General features: G+C 41.0%; 1 protein-coding gene across 3 annotated transcripts in view; it reads left to right on the top strand.

Moving 5' to 3' along the window:
• Positions 1–22,126, top strand: part of MOS (MOS proto-oncogene, serine/threonine kinase) — a 33,771-nt gene extending 11,645 nt beyond the window's left edge. The window contains exons 2-4 of one of the 3 annotated variants that reach the window (XM_081117196.1): positions 1,652–1,776; positions 2,342–3,416; positions 20,190–22,126. In XM_081117196.1, the coding sequence (XP_080973322.1) occupies positions 20,968–22,035 (1,068 nt within the window). In that variant the 5' untranslated portion in view covers positions 1,652–1,776; positions 2,342–3,416; positions 20,190–20,967 and the 3' untranslated portion in view covers positions 22,036–22,126. Of the gene's footprint in view, positions 1–1,651; positions 1,777–2,341; positions 3,417–17,559; positions 18,216–20,189 lie in introns of those variants that run through there. The other 2 variants (XM_081117197.1, XM_081117195.1) reach the window with 2 other exon arrangements.
• The last annotated feature ends 751 nt before the right edge of the window (positions 22,127–22,877 follow it).

Raw genomic sequence — 22,877 nt, 5'->3', positions numbered from 1 at the left:
GGGTGTTTCAAAGAAGTCAGCTTTATAGAAAGAAGGCTGTGTCCTGATTAGGCATCCTAGTGAAGATGGCAGCATCAATGCAACTGCAGAAAGACCTCAATATTATGTTGAGCCATACCCAGTCATCCTTTTTTGTAGATCAAAAGTGGTCAAATATTGGCAATTTCAGCCTAAAACTGAAATTTTATGTAGACAAAACGCAGACTGTCTTTTCACCTGCATTTTATTCAATACAGAGGTCAAATGTTTCTACTCTGAAGATGTTTGACTCTTGGCTAGTGTGATGGTTAGTTTTATGTGTCAACTTGGCTAGGCCACAGTAAGTGGCCAGTTTCAGCTGTCATTTTTTAAAAATTGATTTTAAGAGAGAGAAAATAGATTTGTTGTTTCACTTATTTATGCATTCATTGGTTCACTTTTGTATGTGCCCTGACTGTGGATCGATCCCTCAACCTTGGTGTATCAGGACAATGCTCTAACTGAGCTGCTTGGCCAGAGCCTCAACTGTCATTCTTTAGAGGTGCTGGTTTTACCTGAAGGACGTGGAAATATTTTTCTCTCCGATACGCTTATGGCAGAGAACATAAATTCCCAGGTTCTGACTGCTTTAGAGAAGAAAGGGAAAGGATCACCCTGCTTAATGGAGATGGCATCCATAAAGGAGTTCTCAGAACCTCTTTTCTATTCTGTTGTTCTGGATGCCATTATTGCAGATGAAATTGGGTTTTTTCCCTAATGAACAAGTTTTCTTCTAAAAAAAAAAAAATGTAAACAATAATCTTGCTTTACACAATAGAGGCATACTTGGAATATAAACCAGTGTTACTTATAAATGCACAAGTGGAATCATTTGTAAATTGAATCTCTTTTGAACACAGGCATATAGTCCACTTATAGTTATATCTCAGTGAAGGCCCTGGGGTTTGAGGGGATGAGGGTCAGAAGTGTAATGGTTCCTCACATAAGCTATGAAATTTTCTGTTTTATAATATCAGAACTTTTGGAAAGGTTTAACTTGTGGCATATTCTATTTGTAATTTAAAAACTTTAATCTTTTTCTTGGGGCCCCTTTCAAAGTGTTGTCAGTGCAGTTGGTAGTCCCATTGGAATAATATTGGTAAACTGCTCTGTTTCTGGAAATACATAACCAATCTGTTATTAGTATTCACACACATCTGATGACATTTCTAAGAAGGCCCCTGAAACCAGATATTCATGCCCTAGGAATGTTCATTGTGTAAGTGGGTTAATAGCCTAAGCCATGCCCCATTCAAGATTTTAAGGGATGTCCGCTTTTCCCACCCCAGAATGACTGTGATTATTAGTATATACTCTTCTAGGTATCTTGAAGACCATTTTGTTTAACGACTTTAGGCAGAAGAGTTTAATTCATTTCCAGACTTAAATCATCTTTTTAAATTAAATCATCTTTTGCTGTAGTCAAATGTTACTGCTTACCGTGGTATTTTGGCTCGTAAATTCTTTCATATTTATTCCTGAGTTGTACCTTCATGTTAGTACTAGTCAGTGCTTTGAAGGACCCTGAAATTCTCTTCCATTTGTAACCGTGTCTGCCCATTTCCTCCTCTTCTGTCATTTTCATATGAAGTTACTCACCGTACCTTGTGCTTATCCATCCCTTTGTCTTCAGGCATCCTGTTCTCCACCCCTGAATGCTCGCTTTCTCTGTTCCTGCTGTGAATTCCACATACTAAAGTCTTATCCATCTTCAGCATTTTTAATCATAGCCCCTCCTCTGGTCTCACCCAGTGAAAGGTAACTTATTTTGCCTATGAACATTTATTATAGCTTATTAGATCTTTTCAGGAATCTATATATTATATTATACATATTACATATTTATCAATATATATTTCAGGGATAATATATGTTATATATAGCTATATATTATATATTTCAGGGATATAGGTATTATATATATACTCATCTAAAAAGTATTTGTCCACATAGTTCCCTGCACATGGCAGAGACACCTTTTTAAAAAGAAATACTCTTAAAATTTGACTCTAAAAAATTTTGTAAATAGTAATTTAAACACTTGGGTTGCCTTTGTTCTATAGAACAAAGTGCTTTCACTGCAGTGGACCAAAACTAGAGCATCTTTGAGAATTCTAATTCCTGTAATTTCAAGAGCTCTAACCATGGCGTCTTTAGCTCTAAGATTTCTACAAGTTGTGTGACTGTTTAGATATAGGCATCAGTAGATAGGGTTCTTAAGATGTTTTTTCATCAGGTACTATGGTAAATTCTTACCACAGAAATTACCATTTTGAAATCTCCTTAAATAGTATTTAAATTATATTTTTCCTTTTCTCCTTAGCAATTAGGCCAGTGAATAAAAAGCCACCAAGGGGGACCTTTCATTTGCTTACTCTACACAGACAGTGAAAATCAACTTGTCTTCTAAAAAAATCAAAACCAAACTTCACAACTAAAACAGACCTTTGAAGTTGCCACTCCAGTTTTACAGATTAGTCCAGGGAATTAAGGCTGCTGTCCAGGGCCATGCATCCAAGTTCAGGGCCCAGGACTTGAGCTCCTTCTGCTTTCATATGTCAAGCTTCCCCACTGGAACCAGCCCTATTTGAAGGGAGAGGCATAATATAACATGCAAGGCTACAAGCAGACATTTCTTAAAAGTCTCATGCTTTACTTTAACATTCCAAATTCTGGGCAGATAACAGAAGTACTCGCTTCTCAGTGCTATTACTATCCTCACTGCACAGATGAAGACACTAAGGCTCAGAGACTGTGACTTGCTAGAAGTGATGGGATTTATACCAGGTGAGTTGACTCCAGACTTTACCACTACAGTTTTAGGAGATCCAATATCCAAGCATCCAGAAGAGGAGAAGACAGTAGGGGGTTGAGAGTTGGGGAGACAATACTCCCAAAATAACATGAGCAGTTTTCCCTGGGCTCAAAAAACATTCAGTACTTGCCAAACAGGATTACCCAAAAAAGATCCTTTCCATCAAGACAATGAAAATACAATGAGCATCTTCACACCAAAAAACCAGGAGCAAAATACATGGAACAATAACTTAGAAATACAAGGAAAATTTGATTAAGCTACAATCTTGGTTAAAAAAATTGTAGGAATACAAGGATAAACAAAAAACATAGATCCCAGATGCCTATAATCTGAAAGAGAATCAATCAGAGCTGACACCAGACTTAGCTGAAACACTGAATGGGAGACGTCTTGAAGCCATATTCCAACCAAGTTGTCAAACAGATGTTCAAACAAAATAGGAGTTCTGACATGTAAGAATTCAGAAAGCAAGTTGTATTTTTTTATTTTAAAAAAAATTATTAAAAAACCCAGACAAGCAAAAATGGAATCGATATAGACATCTTAAGGAAGCAGAAGTAAGGAGCTGGTGAAAATAATGGTAAGAACTCTTGGTTAAATCTAGTTTTGATCATTTGCTGGTGACTAAGTATTTGAAACATAAATCCTAATGTAATGCAGATGTCCTCAGTGGGTATTTGGTCATCATAAGAGTGGCTAGGGCTTACATACCAAGTTCTGATCATACGTGAAAAGAGTAAAATGACTTTGGAAACTGACATAAAGCCATATAACAAGTAATGGAGTAATACTTGGAAAATCTAGTTTGGTTGGGGAACAATTAAAAGCAAAAAACAATACTAGAGAAGCTCAACCTTTAAAAGAAACCTGGAGAGACCTCCAAATATTGCTGTTAGGAAGAAGAGGGGAGGCAATGATGGCGGCCGTGCAGGCATCAAGATTAAATGGCAGGGTTGGAATCAAGTACAGCAAGTCTGATTTGGGGGACTGGATTTGATGCAAGTGTGGCTCAGCACTCCCTGCCCAAGTATGATTTCCTGAAAAACAGGATCCAGTCATTTTCTTCATTCTACAAACATTGATTGGGCACCTCCTGTGCATCAGGCATTATTCCAAGTGCTGTGCATACTATATTGAACAAGACAAGTTCCTGTTCTCATGGAGGTTCCATTGTGTTGGTGTGAGTTCCCAAGGAGTGAAAATGAGCAGGTTCCCTGCTCCTGATCAGAATGATCCAAAGTGTACTCACAACCCTGGTGCTGAGAAACTACACCTCCTTGTCTGCTTCCAGTATATACGATCAGGTCTCAAAGGTGGACAGCTTTGCTCACCAAACCACACCCCAGTCTCCACTCATTCCCACCACGGGCATCTTCAGTTCATGAGGACCCAGTCTGAATGGGTGAAAGGGAGATGCTATGGTTTTTAGAGATTACACTCATGATGAAAATGGGGATGAGCTGGGAAGGGAGCAACCCCATTCCTCCATAGCCCTCCCTCCCTGTATCCACCCAACCCCAAGCAAAAGATCTTGATAGGATTCTGGCTTACAGGCTATTGTTTGATGCAAGTAAGTATAACTTTGAGAGAGACCAGTTACAGGGCCAAGTATGGTCAAACCCAGGGTGTGAATGTCAGGAGCAGCCTTGAGACAGCATGCGTGTGGGCAGCTGCAGAGCACTGTGGGAAAGGAAGCTGTGGTACGGCACATAGCATGTATGGAAATGAGGAATCTGAATGTTTAATAGGCATATTTGAAACTTACATGAGATATAAAAATTAATGATATATTGAGTCACACAGAAAAAACAAATTCACCACCACCACCCAAAATAAGATAATTCAAAGGACACAGCAGAATCTTGAATTCCACAGATCCTCAAATTCTGATCAATAATGTCAGATTGCCCTCCAAAATAGTAGCACCAATTTACATTTGTTTACTTTCTTCCTAATTGTTGGTGAAGCTGAGCATTTTTATACATTCTCTAAGTTGCTATTTATATGAATTTATTTTCCAGATGGATGTCACTATCATATTGTCACTGTATTATTAGGATCTTGAAATATCCACCCAAGAGATTTGGGGGGCATAAGAGGAATACATATTATTATTGGTTCAAGTTCTCAGCTAAATATATAATTTATAACATGTAGTAAGCAAAATTTTCCAAACAAATATTGCATATCTTATCAAAACTTATTAATTATATCTAATACATCAACATTAATCATTGAATACAAACATATTTAAATGCATTTGCTTAAACGTTTAATCAGAATGCTAATGATGGGCATTAAGGCTTCACTACTCACCTATTACCTATTCCTCACAAGAGGCTCAGTTTACCTCCCCCACCCACACATCCCCCACCACACTCCCCAGACAGCTCCAGTAATTTGCAAGCATAGTCTAGCATTTGTTATTTTCCATAACTCTGTATGATCATCTAGTGACATGTTTTCTTTCAATATTGCATTTTGAAGTTCTAGAGTTTTCATTTGGCTCTATTTTATAATACCTGTCTCTGCGGAAATCTTCTATGTGTTCGTTCAGTGGGCGTATTTACTTTTATGTCCTTGAGCATAGTTTTCTAACTCTTTTCTGCTAATTCTAATAACTGTTCATACACTGTCGATCACATCCTTCACAGCCTCCGTTGATCCCCTTTTCTCTTGTCTATGGCACTCACATGTTCCTGCTTCTTGTATTTTTAGTGATTTTGTGATGTTGTTTCTCTAGAGCATTGGGTTGGTTGGTTGGTTGGTCGGTTGGTTGGTTTGAGCCCTGTCTCCGCTACGGTGGGCTGCCGGTGATACAGAGGTCCTGTTATCCTGAATTGGGCTGCTTTGTGGAGTATGCCAACACGTGTATTTCAGGAGCCAGATATGTGGGCAAAGGTTATACAGAGTTTGGCTACAATTCTCTGGCCTGTCTCCTTTCTGGGATTCTTCCCCTTCACTTTCCAGCTATTTTCCCTCCAGACTCTGCCATCTGGTTTTCCAAATCAGTAAGGCTGCAGAGTTGTATCTGAGACTTTGTTGCCCTTGGGAGTATAATAAACTTGGTAAGGAAATTTTATTTGCTTTGGTCTATAATACCTGCATCTGAACAACCAAAATCCGTTAGCTATGAAATCTGTAAAATCTTAGGAAAGTTTCCTCAATTTTATGGGTATATTTCCTTGGTCTGCTGTTTATGGCCTTTCCCTGCACTATGAAGGGTTTATTCTTTTTCTCTGTGCAGTCTGTCTGGGTAGCAAAGATTCTGTGCAATAACTAGATTGTATCATAAGACTGCGATTAATTTTATAATAAAATTGCACACTGTCTTCCAAAATGTTGCTTGTGGAAATGGGGTCCTTGCAGTGTCGTGAGAAAAGCATTTCCCGGGACCCACATGGGAAGATGAGGTCTGGCAGTAAGATTTATTTGGGTGGAAATAGAAGGCTGCCCCCAGGTGTTCAATGTCTCATCTCTGTCCATCCCGCCATGAAAAAAGTCCAACCTTGTCTTCATCAAGCCCAGGACAAAGGCCAAGGTCCAAAAGTTCTATGCCATGCCAAGGCTTAGTCCAGTTTAGTCCATGTCTGTCCTTACCCAGCTAGGTTAGCTCCTGTTCCCAGCCATGTTCTGGCTGGCACTGTGCCCAGGCCCACACTTGCTGCTGGGACCCAGGTGGCTGCTAGGGCCACATGGCTGCTATGGAGAGAGAACACGCAAACAAACAGGGTGATGGCACGGTACTGAGCAAGAGAGAAAGTGAGAGCTTTTTGTTAAGTTGGGGTTATGTTATTTCCAACTTTAGAAAGACCAGACTTCCTTTCAAACTAACCAGTCAACTTCCCAAGCTTTTGCAGGCTGGTGCTGGACCACCCCCCCAACCAATTTATTTCCTAGATTTCCCGGGGTTCTGTGTTCCTCAGCCAACCCATCCTTTCCCCAGGCTAGAGGGACAGGCCTTCATGGTTGCTCTCTTAGCTCCCACTGCGCATGCCCCAGAGTAGAAGCACCTCCCCCTTCGCCATCGTGGCTTCTACTGGGCATGTGCCCAGAGGAGGAATTTCCCCTCTATTGTTCTGTCCCTCCCCCCAGCAATCCTTGGGGAATGGATCAGTGGTTCCCTGGGAAATGTGTAAAGCTGTAGTTTTCCTAGTAGCAGGCCCAGTATTGGATTCAGCCTCCCAGTTTATTAGGCTTCTTAATGTCTGATTCCCCTTGCTCACTTCCTTTATTAATATCGAGTTACCTACACTTAACAGCTGTTCCATATTTTTCATTTCCATGACTGATGAACAAGAGTTCCTGTGACACCAGCATCCTATGGATAAAAGTCATAGCTAAAGTCCATCTAAATGTGCAAGAGCATGTATTCATTTATTCTGTAAATATTTACTGAGTGTTTACCACCTGCCAGGCAAAATTATGGCCAGAGTGAAAGAGCAGTGAACAAAGATAGTCCCCACCCACATGGAGGTTACATTTTACTGGAGGAAGACAGACAATAAATAAACACACAAATAAATACATATCGTGATGATAAATGCTGTAGAGAAAAGCAAAACGGGGTGTGGGAGCCCTGACAGGGTGGCTCTGTTGGTTGGAGCGTCATCAGATACACCAAAACGTTGTGGGTTTGATTACTGGTCAAGGCACATACCTAGGTTGCGGGTTCGATCCTGGTCAGGCGCTACAGGAGGCAACCTATTGATGTTTCTCCTTCACATCCATGTTTCTCTTTCTCCCCCTTTCTCTAAAAGCAATAAAAACATATCCTCGGGTGAGGATTTTTTTTAAAAAGAACCCTGGCCGCTGTGGCTCAGTTGATTAGGCATCCTCTGTGTACCAAAAGGCTGCTGGTTCAATTCCAGGTCAGGCACATGCCTCGGTTGTGAGCTTGATCCCTGGTAGGGACCATGCAGGAGGCAGCCAATGGATGTTGATGTTTCTCTCCCATCGATGTTTCCCTCCCTCCCTCCCTCCCTGCCTCCCTCCCTCCTTTCCACTTTCTCTAAAAATCAATGGAAAAAATACCCTCCAGTGAGGATTAACAAAAAGAAAAAAGAAAAAAAAATTACTGGGTGTGGGAGATAGTGAATACCCCTAATGAGAGTGAATTTCCCTAATGGCAGATTTTTGTATGTGATTATTTGTAATCTGCATATCCTCTTAGGAGAAATGTCTCTTCTGTTTTGCCCATTTTTAAATTGGATTGTTTGGTTATTTAACTGCTGAGTTTTGAGAGTTTTTGATATATTCCAGATACTAGTCCTTTGTTGGATGTGTGGTTTGCAAAGGTTTTCCCAGTCTGTGGCTTGTATTTTCATCCTCTTGGCAGGGTCTTTTGCAAAGTAAAAGTTTTAAATTTTCATGAAGTCTAATTTACCAATTTTTCCCTTTATGGATCATGCTTTTGGTGTTCAGTCAAAGAATTTTTGGCATACCAGATCTTGAAGATTTCTCATATGTCTTTTTCTAAAAGTTTTGTAGCTTTATGTTTTAAATTTAAGTCCTTGATGCATTTTGAGTTAATTTTTATATAAACTGTGAGACTTAGGAAAAGGGTTTTTTGTTTGTTTGACTTGGGTTTTTTGCCTGTAGATGTTCAATTGCTCCCACAATCATTTATTGAAAAGGTTATCTTTCCTCTTTTGAATTAATTTTAAATCTTTGTCAAAAATCAGTTTGGTATATCTGTGTGGATCTATTTCTGCATTCTCTGTTCTGTTCCATTGATACATGTGCTTATCCCTCCACCAATACTTCACAGCCTTAATTACTATAGCTATATAATCAGTCTTAAAATGGAGTAGATTAGTTCTTCCCATTGCATTCTTCTTTATCAGAATCATTTTTGCTCTTCTGGTTTCTTTGCAGTTCCATATAAATTTTAGAACACTTTTTATACCTACAAAAAGATCTTGCTGAGAATTTGATAGGAATTGTGTTAAGCCTGAATATCAATTTGGGGAGAATTGACATCTTTACAATGTTATCTTCCAATCAATGAACATAGTATATCTCTCCATTTATTTAGGTCTTCTTTTATTTCTTTAATCAGTATTTTGTAGTTTTCAGCATACAAGTCCTGTAGATGTTTTGTTCGATTTTCTCCTCTCCTCCCTCCTCCCCCCCTTCTGAGTGAAAGTAAGTGGGATTGTATTTTTAGTTAAGTGTACTTCATTCTTTGCTAATACATAGAAATACAATTTATTTTTGTATGTTTGTCTTGTATCCTGTGACCTTGTTGAACTCACTTACTAGTTCAGGGTTTATTTTATTTTACTGTAGATTTAAGGGAATTTTCTCATAAATAATAAGCATGTCATTAGCAACTAGGAACACTTTTATTTCTTCCTTTCTGATCTCTATGACTTTTTCTTTTCTTGCTTTATTACACTGGCTAGAACTTCTAGTACTATGTTGAATAAAAATGGTGACAGCAGACATCCTTGCCTTGTTCCCAACCTTAGGGGAAATACATTCAGCCTTTCACCATTAAGAATACTCTTAACTGTAGGTTTTCATAGATGCTCTCTATTAAGTTAAGAAAGTTCCCCTTTATTTTTAGTTCATAAAGAGTTTTGTCATGGATGAGTATTGAATTTTTCAATTTATTTTTCTGAATCAGTTGATATGGTGATGTGATTTCTTATTCAACCTGTTAATATGGTGGATTACATTGTTTAATTTTCAAATACTGACTACTGAGCTTTGCATTCCTTGAATAAACATCATTTGTACAATTTTTTATATGTTGTTGAATTCTATTTGTTAATATTTTGTTAATGATTTTTGCATCAGTGTTCATGAAGAATATGGTCTGTTGTTTGCTTTTTGTGTACTGTCTTTGGTTTTGGTATCAAAGTAATACTTGCCTCATAAAATGAATTAGAAAGTGTTCCCTCCCCTTCTGTTTTCTGGAATAGATTATGTAGAATTGGTGCTAATTTTTTTTAAACCTTTGGAAGAATTCTCCATTGAAGCCATCTGGGCCTCAGGATTTCTTTGGGGACAGTTTTGAAAATAAGGATTTGATTTTCTTAATAATTATAGAATAATGCAAATTATGTGTTTCATTTTGGGTGAATTAGGGTAGTTTGTGCTTTTTGAGGATTTGGTCTATTTCACCTAATTTGCCAAACTTACATAAAAGAGAGTTGTTTGTAGTATCTCTTATTATCTTTTTATGTTTGCAGAGTCTGTAGTAGTACTGCCTGTTTCAGTCTTGATATTGGTAATTTGTCTTCTCTTTTATATGTCAGTCTTACTAGAGGTTTGTCAATTTTATCAGTCTTTTCAAAGAGCTAGGTCTTGTTGCATTGATTTTTCCCTGCTGCTTTCCTGTTATAATTTCATTGTTTTCTGAACTCTATTCTCTTCCTTTAGCTTCTTTTGGGTTTATGTTGCTCTTCTTTTTCTAAGTTCTTGAAGTGGGAATGTAGACTATTCATCAGAGATTTTTCTTCTTTCCTAAGCATTTAGGGTTACAAATTTCCCTTTTAAGCAATGCTTTAGCTGTGTCCCATAAGTTTTAATATGCTACATGCATATCAGTTCAATGTTGGTTTTTTAACTTCCTTTGAGATTTCCTCTTTGACATATGGATTATTTTGAAGTGTGTTATTTGATTGTCAAGTGTTTAGAGATTTTCTTATCTTTCTGTTATTCTTTTCTAGCTTAATTCTTTTGTGATCAGAGAACACACTCTTCCTGGCTTCAGTCTTTTACATTTGTTGATGTCTGTTTTTTGGTGGTTGTCTTATTGATATACAGGGTGTCCCAAAAAAATTTATATACACTTTAACAGCTGATAGCTCAATTTTGAAAATAAAATGTATTTTAACAAACACTGCCTTTATAATTATTCAAAGTGTGTGTGTATACATTTTTGGGGACACACTGTATTCCATGGACACTTGAAAAGAATGTGTTTGCTGCTGTTGTTAGGTGAATATTCTAGCAATATTAGTTCACTAAGTTTTATAAACCTCCAAATGTTTCCAATTCCTTAAAATGGCTTAAAAGGCCCTCCACAATCCTACCTCTACCTCTTCTCCAATCTCAATTCTAAAAACTCTCCCCAGCACTCAGGCTTTTCTCCAGCAAAATACTTCCTTCAGTTCTTGGAGCCGACATATTCCTTTTTTTTTTTTTTTATGAGTCTTCACAAATGCCATTTATTCAGCCCCAAACACTCGTACGACTCTTCCCTGTTTACCCTCAGGTTTTGTGGTTAAATGTCATTTCTTCTGGGATGCCTTCCCAGACACCTAGTCTAGGTCTGGCTCCCCTGCTGGATGCTCCACAGCACCCTATCCTTGTCTTTGACACTGATGAGTACAGATATGGAAGACAACTACTGTGAGTCCATGCTTGAAAGTGCACCTAAAGGCACCCATACCCATTCCCAACCTTCATGCCTGCCTCTTCTCCCAGAGGTGAAAAAACTCTCATGCCTACCTGTACTCCAGGAGGTGAGAAAAGCCAGGTACCTGTTTTTGGTTTGGGGTTTTGTTTTGTTTTGCAGCTACCCCTGTAGCTAATGGTAGTCATGTGACCGTGTTGTGGCAAATGAGAGAAATAAGGATAAACTGCTGGGTTACTTCTGGGAAAGCTCTTGCTTTCCTAGTAAAACAGATGGGCATGGCTTGCTGTTCCCACACCCTCCAACCTCCTGCCCTGGATGTAGATGTGATGCCTGAGGCTCCAGAGACATCTCCCAACCATGAGGTGGCACAGTAACAGGACATTAAGTCTTCCACCAGCTCTGCCTGCCTCCTCCTAAATTTCTGGTTATGTGAAATATTTGCCTTCATTACGTAAACCAACATTAGTTAGCTATTGCGTTACTTGCAACAGAAAGCGTTCCATGCTGATACATGACCTCACACATCTGGGAACAAGTAGGAGATAATCCTCAAAGGACAGGAATTCTAATCTGGGCATCGCACAATTCTGATTGGGTGAATGCAATTCCTCTTCGGTCTCCTTCCACGTCTTAGTTCAGAACAGCTCCTACAGGACCCTTCGAAGGTGGTATCTGTGTGGATAATGAGGACTTACAGAGTCAGGTAGGCTAAACTGGGGATTTGCGCTTAACAAACTGCCCTGAGTGTTCTGCATGGTCCTCTCCCCCTTTCTCCCCAAAGGATCCAGGAGGCCACTCTGCTGTGCAGAGGTGGCCCCCAACAGTGTGTCCTGCTGTGCCTGTAATGTCACAGCTTCATGTGATGAATCTGAGTGAAGTTCAGAGTGGTTTAAAAATTGGGGGAATAATACCCTTTAATCCTTTTATAATTGCTACTGAATCATAAATTTCTTGTAATTAATAAAACCAAGGACCAGTTATTGATGGCAGCATTTTTCAGGTCAATCAGTGGAGTAGCAGTAACATTCCATGCATCATATAGATGTTTGACAGAATCAGCGTTTCTCTAGGGACAACTGTATACCTATTTCACCCACCCCCAGGGATCAATCTCCTCAGGCTTTGTGCTGCTTGTGCCAAACCAACAATTGTAGATAATGAATAGCCCCAATTACTTTTCCATTAACTGCTGGAATTTGGCAGGTGCCCCAGAATTATCTTGGGATATTCATTCAAAATTTAAAACCACAGATGACACATGAAGGCAGCTCTAGCTTTGCCCCCCTCAGCCCTATGTATATGTTAATACCCACCAATTGAGTCTAGTACTGAGAACTAACAAGTAGGTGCAATGGTGTGATCTCAAGGCTCCTACTCTAAGTGCAAGAGTCTGTGCACATTCATCATTACCCATTATTGCCTTGGTTTCTTCCTCACCACTGCAGGCTTAGTAAGGTTTCTAAGTTTTACACGTCATATCACTAGTTAATCACTCTTTAATAAGATTTCATGAGTCCTAGATATAATATACTTTTCAAGACCTCTCAAAAAGTCTACAGAAGTTCAATTAAAACAATTGTTGAGCAACGTGGAGAAAACACAGGTTCTATTCGTGAAGAAGGCAATTCCCTTGGCTTAAGAATTTCATTTACAGTCTCCTGCTCCTCAGAACCAGAGATTTTCTCAAATTGAAGATCTTGGATTTGGGCTTCTGCTCAGCCTCTAACTTCCCATAGGCATTTGCTTTCAGAGTATGAAGATACTGGATTGCCAGATATTTGGCACCTGCCTGCTGGCCACTGTTAAAATGTTGAAAGTTGTTTCAGGTGGTGCCAGCACTGTCCAGATGTCTGCCCAGCTGGAAGAGCAATTGTGGCATTATCTCCTTACTGATCTATATTATATTATCCCTTTGGGAAATTCCAATCTAATCACATAATCTAGGAGTTAAACCACTGAGACTCAGCACTTCCAATCTCTATAATGAGAGGTGTTGAGATGCTTCTTATAAAATGAACACTGGTCTCTTAAGAACATCCTTTATAACTACTGCGTTTCAGACTTCCTCTGTTTGCCCAGCCACCTCAATCAAGAGCCCCAGCAGCCACTGTGAAGGAACACCAGCCTAATCAACCCGCCTAAACCCACTGTGTCAGGTCCAGGAGGAAACATGGCTCTTGGGCACCTGTGTCAGTTCCCCAGCTGTTCCTAGTGGCTTCAGCCTTCTAACCAGGGCTCTACCTCCAAATCTGGGCCCTGCTCCAAATAGAGAAGTAGAGGTGGAGCCCTACTCAGCAGAGTGCTGAGAACTCCGTGCAGTTGGCTCTCATTGGGGACCAGGACACTACCTTCTGAAGGCCTGTAGATCTGCTGTCATATTACTGTGGGGGAATTCAGTGTAAAACTACTATTGCATAAACCATGTGTTTCATATCTAGAGATGATAAACACCAGTATAGAGACAGATAAACACCAATCTTCTTCTTAGGGACTGTTAGATTTTGGAGTATCCTAATAAACTTATGATGGAAACATACATCAAAAAGTTGTTAAGGGATATAAGAAAAAAAATTATTGGTGAAATTGATGTCTTCAAGACATATGCCTAGTTACAGACCCTAAAAAATGAAAAGAATCTCTTTAGTGAGACGTATGGAGAAGTGAGTGTTCAAAATGACTAAATTGTGCTCACACTCTAAGTGGGCCAGACAAGACTGGTGAATTTAAACTTATGGCCAAATGTAGACCCAAATATTATAATTACCCATTACATTGATAATGTATTGATTGGGGGATATAAACATGGGAGACAGAGTATAGGTTAATTACACAAGAAATAGACCAAAGAGTAGTGTAAGTTAAAAGCACTGGAAAACATATGCTTGAACAAGGGACAATACAACCTAAAACCCAAAGCCATTCGGAATGGAGACTTATAGTAAATTCATTATCTCTAGTATGTTTCCCTGACCCTGCTTCTTTTGTTAAAAGTTGGAGTCATGATTCTACTTCACCTGGATTCTTTTGGGTAGAAAAATGACACAAGTTACAGGATGTCTGCTATCTTCTTTGGGGTCATCTGGGACGAATTATTGTGTAGCTACCCTTCCTCCTTGGATTGGGCTGAATGTGGGGACCAGTATGGAGTCAAATTATTAATAACATCTGGTCATATAATTGGACATTGTCTGTAGGCAAGAGCTGGGTCATATGGGATTACAGTCAGTTGTGGAAGGGACCAAGCTGTTCTTTTTTGGTAATTGGTAACTTAATGGTTCTTAAAACTTGCCAGTGATAATTGGGATATATAAACCCTCAGTCAGCTTCCAATTATTTGCTTTGGTCCATGGATATAAAAATTATACAGTAGTGATCTAATAAACACAAAAGCCTAAATCAATGTTTCTATGAATAAAAGAACATACAAGTGTTCACTAGTATCGTAAATTGAAGATCCAGGGAACCCTCAGGTGAAGATTCTACTCATTTCTCCCAGAAGCACCTGCAGCTACCATATGATACAGGTAGCCCTTCCCACACACTTCATTGTTTGAGTTGAGGACCCCTCATCAGCCATGCTGAACCTTTTAAGAACTATACTGCAGGCTAAGACTCTTCACCCTACCTTCCTTCTTTCCCTCTGTCCTTCACAAAGGTCAGACCTGTATCACGGTCTGACAACTTTCCAGCCACCCCCAGAGATGTTTCCTCTAGCAAATCTCCTGCACTTCTAATCCTGTCTTGCTATCTGCTTCTCGGAAGACTTGGACTAACACAGTCTCCTTTCTTAATAAAATAGAATTCTAAGATACTACATACTCCTTAAAATCTTCCTGAAGAAAGTAAAGATTTTGGCATTGAATTGTGATAAAACCAACTTAGAGAATCATTTTGGATTTATACATTCTAAGCTTTGGTATATTACTTTGGTAGAAAATGTTATATAGTGTAAAAGGAAGCTAAGAAGAATACATTTTAAAGGCTTTAACATCATTTATTTAGTGAATTAAATTTTAGTGGAATGCGTGAAACTATGTAGGTTCTAATATTACCAGCAATTGAATAGAAGACAGAACTGGGCTTCCCAGACAGAACTTGCACTTATGAATCTTATGCATGAAATACTCCATTTGGTCATTAAATATGCACTGGATGGTGGCTAAACGAAACTTCCACAAAGAACTTGGGAAATGCATTTGCTTGATTTCTGCTTACACCGCCCCCCCTTCCTCAACTCAGAAGGTAGACTCAGCTAAAGGTTTTACTACCGTCCTCCAGGGTTTGAACACCACACAAGCCAAACGAACTCTTGGTGCAAGTCATTACCTTCTAAGAAATCTGCTAGTTATTTATGCTCATAACCTCCCAGAAGTGAAAACAAATTAAACTAATCACATGTAATATTACAAAGCCTCAAAGAATGGGCTATTATGAATAGCACAAGAAAATCATTTGACTGCATATCCTTAGTGGCATTCAGTATAAAGATAAAAATAATTGCAAAAAGTCTTCAATGTTATTTAATAACTTTGTCAGATAAAAGAAGTAATTATATTAATTTTGTTTGGAATGAAAATTTTAAGTATAGGAGAAAGGGGAAGGAAATTATAAAATCGAACTTTTTGAATTTGGAACTGTAACTTTAGAACTGAATCAGAAATATCAGTATGAACTCATGCTTTTGAAAGAAAGGAAAAAAGGTATGTTTTCCAATGCTGTCAGCTAAAATGAGCTGGGGACAAGGGCTTCGATAACCTAATGTGTAAACCTCACTGTTATGATTTCTAATGCCATTTTCCCAGGATACCCTGAAGAAATGGCTGATTCCATGTCTGGGTTAGGGTGGGTTATGAGCCTGAGGGAAACCTGCTATATCAGGAGACAAGAAATAATTCAGATTAATGGGACTGTGTCAAAAGAACATAAGTGTTGTAAAAGGCAATAGTCATTGCACTTGGTTACATCATGTTGGATCCATGGAAAGCTGTGAGTGCATAAAGGTACACAGAAGAAAAATTACATAAAGTCAGTAAAGGTAGTGAATTGAATAGCCTATATTTTTATCTTTTTCAAACATGTTGTTATTCTGGTTCATTTACTTTATCAGTGAAAAATATAAGATTTAATAAATGTTAATCACATAGTTAACAAGCATTTTCTGGCTTAAGGGAGGATGCCAGTAGAATGATTTCATAAATTCTGACCATCAGTTAGTCATTCAAGAGTTCCAAATATCAATCAGATACAATTTCAAATATTCAAGAGCATTTTATGGTCTTAAAAATATGAAAAAATTGCAAGATACCATTTAGCTCAAAGGTCTTTAAAAACCAGTTTGAAAGGCATTTCCATGTCTTAAAATCCTATCAAGTTAAAAGGTAGAGAGCTTAGAACTTAGTATATGTTACTGAAGTAAACACATACAGTATGCATCTTAAGTCAAAATTCAGAATTGAAGTGATCATCCCAAATAATAGCAATAACCTCCATGAATGGACAGAATTCAAAAAGCAACTTCCAAATATGCAATATTATAAACTATCGTCGCCATGCTGTGCATTATATCCCCATGACTTATTTTATAGGTTTGTGCCTTTTGACCAAGCCCCAGCCCCTGATTCTGATAACCACCAATCCATTCTGTGTCTACGAGCTTGCTTTTGTTTCTTAGATTCCGTGTGTAAGTGGGATAATATGGTATTTGTCTTTCTCTGCCTGACTTTTTTCACTTAGCCTAATGCCCTCAAGGTCCATCCATTTTGTTGCAAATGGCAGGATTTCATTCTTTTTCATGGCGGGATAATATCCCATTGCATATACATACCACCTCTTCTTTTGTAATTTGTTGTGATTTCTCATCTAAGTAATACTCACTTCCATACCTAATTTTTAAATATTTTCCCTAAAGAGGGTCCCCCAATTTGTAAAACTTTTGAAGCCCCACAAAACTTGGATCTGCCCCTGACCGTGTTACTTTACAAAAACTACAGTAGCTGTACTGACGTGGAAACAAGTATGTTATATAGTGCGAGGTATGAAACTCAAATTTCAGAATAATATCAACAGAATAATTCTACTTAAGTAAAAAGAAAAATGTTTTTCACGTCTGACTCTACGATCTTTATTTCTTAGTAAAACACATGTATTCATTTGTATCTGTTTTTTAGTTCTAAAAAAAAAAAAAAAAAAAGCCACTGTGCATTCTCGACCTCGGTTCACGCGGGTGGCCAGCGAGAGAGCGCGTGGAAGCCTGCAGCCCGCCCCCCCTTGTGACTTTCCGCGGCGGGGCTGTAACCCGAGCGCCCCGGGAAGCCGGCGGGACGCGGGGTCACTGGGCGCGCTCGCTCCCGCGGCGGCGAGCCCGGGCCCTGCGGGCGGGCGCCGCGCATTGTTCCGGCCGCGCCGACCCTCCAGGCGCCCGCCCTGCCCGCGCCTGCAGGAGGGTGCGTGATGGCTCTGCCTCGAAACGAAGGGAAAGTAAAATGCTGTGTACGCGGAAGGGCGAGGAAACCGAGCGGCTCGGCGCACCCTGGGCGTGGGCAGCACATCGCCTTGGGGGGCGGGGGGGGGCAGCCTCCTCCGCGCGCTTCTCGCCGCCCCCGAGCCCGCTGGCCCAGGGCCCCTGCGCCGCGCCCCGGCTCCCGAGAGACGCGCGCAGCCTCCAGGGCCCGAGGCCTCGGGCGCCCCGCGTCGCTGGCCCGGCCGGGAACAGAAGCCGCCGGGCGCCCGTACTTCGGGGACGCGGGCGGGGAAGGCTCCTCCCGACGCCGCCGGCGCGGGGCCTGGCCCGCAGCGCTAACGCCCTTGACGTCGACCGCGAGCGCGGAGGGATCCCCCGCCGCAGTCAGCGCGCCGAATCGGGGTGCAATCACTTCCCTGCGCTACGCATTCCGATACCCGTCGTCGCGCCCCGTGACCGACGTGCTGCCGTGTGCCCGGTGCCGCCGACGGCAGCGCGGACAGGAGCGCACAGCCTGCCCTGAGCTCGGGAGAGCCCTTCGCGCCTCGGTGGGCGCACAGCCTCTCCCGCCTGTTCCGTCTGCAGTTCCCGGCTACACTGCCTGCCCTGTTACCAACAGATTTTATTCTTGGCCGTTCTTTAGGGGTGACAGGGTTATTACATTTGATAAGGTGACTGTTAACCCTCTGCATTTTTAGCATGTAACAATACGGCAAAATGCTCTTACATCTTTAACCTCAAATAAAATTGAAGTGCACGAAGAAAATACTCAGAATTGGTTTAGCTTATAATAAAGTGCATTGCCTCAGCCCTGGTAGAGTACACTTTAAACCAATGCTTTCTAACAACTTTGCTTCTTATTGGTTTAAACCCATGTACATTGTTGTTGTTTTTATGAGTTTCATAAATAATAGCATTTGTAGGTTGCTTATCAGGCCCTGACCTAAGTATTTGGAATTCTGTTAATCCTGACAACAATCCTGAGGTAGGCATATTTTCCTCATTTAGCAGATGAGGAAACTGAGAGACAGTAAGAAACTCGGGCCACTTGGCCCCAGAGGCTGTTTTAAAGTGGATATTCAATTAAATGATCACGTGTGGATAGGCAGGTGATTCTTTTTGTTATCTAGTTTCTTTTTTTTCTTTTTCTTTTTTGTTTTTAATTGAATGACACAGCAATTCCACTTCTGGGAATATATCCAAAGAAACCCAAATATGAATTCAAAAGCATATATGCACCCCTATGTTTGTTGCATCATTATTTACAATAGCCAAGATTTGGAAGCAGCCCAAGTGCCCATCAGCAGATGAGTGGATAAAAAGCTGTGGGACATTTACCCCATAGAATACTACGCAGCTGTAAAAAAGAAGGAAATGTTACCTTTTGTGACAGCATGGAGGGACCTGGAGAGTATTATGCTAAGTGAAATAAGCTGGTCAGATGAGATGACTGTTCTAATGAAGTTGGGATGTGTGAATGTACAGAGTATCACATTTTCATTAATATTTTATGTATGTAATAAAGTCAAACTTTGAAAAATGAATTGTTTGTTATTATCTTAAAAATAAATTATATGATAATCCATCATTTTGCCTTATGTGTAATACCAAGGAGGTTAAGGTACTCTTTTGCTCTTATTTGGCTAATAAGACTCCTAAGCCTCCTAATACCACAGAACAGGATCAGGACCCTAAATTACAATCCCAACAATGTGATGACTATTGAATAAATTTTGTAATATACACTTATGGCAAAACAGAATTTTATTGCTTTCTTATTTTACGCTATTCACTGTCATCCTTTTATATTACGGATTTGATACAACATATAACTGCATTTCTACTAAAATATTTCATAGTTTACATGTTTTAGATTTGTGCTATTATTAATCTGGATAGGGCTCCCCAACTTTTATTCCAAGATAGTAAATTTTACTTCAATAATGATTATCCTCATTTTTTAAGTGAAAAGATTGCAGCTTAAACAGGTTAAATATTACACACAATATCACATACTAAGGCAGACAGGTAGTATAGAACAGAAGTCCTATCCTAGGGCTCAACAGAATTCAAAAGGGCTTGTGTATTAATATATCTTTTCAGAACCAATATATTTCAGAAGCACAGACCTATCATCATAAAAATGTGGTTACATATCACCTATATGCTCTAAGTACAATAATTCAGGATAACCATTTTATTTTTTTAATGTCGATCCTAACATCATGCTGTGATTTTTAATGAACAGGGTAATATTGTTGGTCTTTTTTCCAAAAATATGGAATGAAAATTAGTTTCTTTATTATAACAATTAGAAGGAAAAATTTACAGCTGGACAGCAAGACCCTGAATTTAATTTCAACATCCTGGTTTGCCACATTATATACAGGCACTAGTGATTCTGTGTCAATTTTATTTCTTCAGATTTTTTTCCTTTCCCAGGATTCTCTCATATTTGTTATTACTTGAAGCTCTGATCGTGGCTCTGAATCATTTTTGTTCTTTTTTTCCTCCCCCAACAGCTGTTTCAAAACTTCTGCAACTCATTTGCCGCGGAGTCTAGAATCTCTCTTGCAAGCAAGCTTACTGGGTGGGCTGAACTGCCATGGAACAGAAGGATTGTTAGGAAGTCAATATGTTGCTAAGAAGTCTTGCTAAGTTTCTCTGCTAAGCTGAATCTGGAGTGTCAGGGAATTTTCCTTTCCCGTGATGAACTTCGGAGGTGTGTGTTTTCACCTGTATCAGTGATTCTAGCTGGACCCATTACTTTAAGGTTAAATTTTTTAACCCATATATGAAGGTTGCACCCAATTATCCCTGTAATCAGATAAACAAGTGTCAGCTGTTAATATTTCAGTGCTTTCTGCCAATAACTGCTGGAAGTGATTTAATGCAGCTGGAGACTAACACTGACAATCATTATAGCCTGCAAAGTGTGAAATAATTTCATTGTGGCCTTTTCGGCCTGATTACTGATAATGTTTAGCGAGTGAGTGTAAAAGGGGGTGAGCGCTGGGGCGGCTCAGTGCTGTCTATCTGAGAGCTTGTTATAAGAATTCACTGTAAGTGTTGAAGGGAAAGGCTGTCACCTGGAGATACTGTGCTTCCTTGAGATTGTTTCCCCCTGGGATAGAAACCCTTGCCGGGTGCGGGCACAGATGCGGCTCAGCGGGGAAATGAAAGGAGAAAAGCCCTGGGGTGGAGCAGAGGTGCAGGCAGGCCGTCGTGCTCACGAGCCCACGGGAGAGGGTTCCTTCCTTCCCACGCCCCTGAGCGCCTCTGGACCCCTCTGAAGAGGCCATGCCCTCGCCTCTCCCGCGGCGCGGTCGCCTGCAGAGCGAGGTCTCGCCCTCTCTGGACTCCAGGCCCTGCAGTAGCCCCTCGGAGCTCCCAGGTCGCGCAGGGAAGCTCTTCCCGGGGGCCACCCCTCCCAGGACCCCACGGCTGCCACGCCGGCTGGCCTGGTGCTCCATCGACTGGGAGCAGGTGTGCTTCCTGCAGAGGCTGGGAGCTGGCGGCTTCGGCTCGGTGCACAAGGCGACCTACCGCGGCGCGCTCGTGGCCATCAAGCAGGTGCACCGGCGCACGCGGCACCCGCGGGCGGCCCGGCGCAGCTTCTGGGCGGAGCTCAACGTGGCGAGGCTTCGCCACGAGAACATCGTGGGGGTGGTGGCCGCCAGCACGCGCACGCCCGCCGGCTTGCAGAGCTCGGGCGCCATCATCATGGAGTTTGGTGGCGACGTGACTTTGCACCAGGTCATATACGGAGCCACGAGCGGCCCGGAGGCGCAGGACGCGGAGCCTCGCTGCCGTGCGGGGGAGCAGCTCACCTTGTCCCGGTGTCTCAAGTACGCCGTGGATATCGCGAGCGGACTGCTTTTCCTGCACTCGCGAGGCGTTGTGCACTTGGACCTGAAGCCGGCCAACATTCTGATCAGTGAGCGGGACGTCTGCAAAATCGGCGACTTCGGTTGTTCGGAGAAGCTAGAGGATCTCCCGAGCTCCCGGACGCCTTCCCACGCCGGCGGCACGTACACCCACCGGGCCCCCGAGCTCCTGAAGGGCGAGGCCGTGACGCCCAAGGCCGACATCTATTCCTTCGCCATCACGCTCTGGCAGATGACCGCCCGGGAGGCGCCCTACTCCGGGGAGCGCCAGTACGTGCTGTACGCGGTCGTGGCGCGCGACCTGCGGCCCTCGCTCTCGGCGGCGGTCTTCAGGGGCTCCAGCCCCGGGAGGAGGCTCGGGGGGGTCATCCAGGACTGCTGGAGGGCCAGTGCCCCGCGGCGGCCGAGTGCACACCTCCTCCTGGCCCACCTTGGCTCGCTGAAGGCCGAATTCGCTGACTCGAAACCTGTATCAAGATAAGCTTTTGTCTTTGTCGTCTTTGTTTCTATTTATTTTTAAAGAAGATGTAGGGGAAAACATATCCGTAGGACATATTTTTAGAAAATAAAGTTATTAGAAACTCCTTTAGTCTCAAATGCTTTTTCTAAGAGCTACAAATCTAGTAGTGTTCTCAGTAGTTGGTAACTTATTCCTTTATGGTTAGGTGCTTTGCAGTCTCAGCGAGTGGGCTTACTTTAACAGCTCCCTGGTATTGCATTTATTCGAATTTGTTATTGGTAAAACCAAGTTGTCGAAAACTGAACTGAATTGTAAAATGCTAAAAGTTTCCCAAAAATTCTCCACCTGAGTTTAAACTATTAATAGTTTACTTGCTCCCATACCAAATAAGTAAAAACCTTTTTGGGGAAAGATTGTTTCCTGCTCCCTCCAAAAAAAAATGTCTTGTTTGTGATGACTTTCAGATATAAAATTCACAAGTTGAGGTAAATTTATTTTTCTTATTTTTAAAAATATGTTTTTATTGATTTTAGAGAGAGAGGAAGGGAGAGGGGAAGAGAGAGAGAGAGAGAGACAGAATCATCGATGTGAGAGAGAAACATTGATTGGTTGCCTCCCATATGCATCCTGATCAGGGACCAAACCCACAACCTAGGCATGTGCCCTGATCTGGAATGAAACCAGCAACTTTTTGGTGCACTGACAATGCTCAACCAACTAAGCACACTGGCCAGGGTGAGGTAAATTTATTTTTAAAGAAATAATATCTTAAATGATTTCTTGTAATATTTTGAACTTGTGCATACCATGAGTAGAAAAATTTTGTTATAATACTTCTAAACTGTCTCTTTTACCTGTTATTT

The sequence above is a fragment of the Miniopterus schreibersii genome (genome assembly GCF_964146895.1).
Source record: "Miniopterus schreibersii genome assembly, chromosome: 17".
Lineage (NCBI taxonomy): Eukaryota > Metazoa > Chordata > Mammalia > Chiroptera > Miniopteridae > Miniopterus > Miniopterus schreibersii.
Note: the sequence above shows the minus strand (reverse complement) of the source record. Positions and strands in the feature narration are given on the sequence as shown.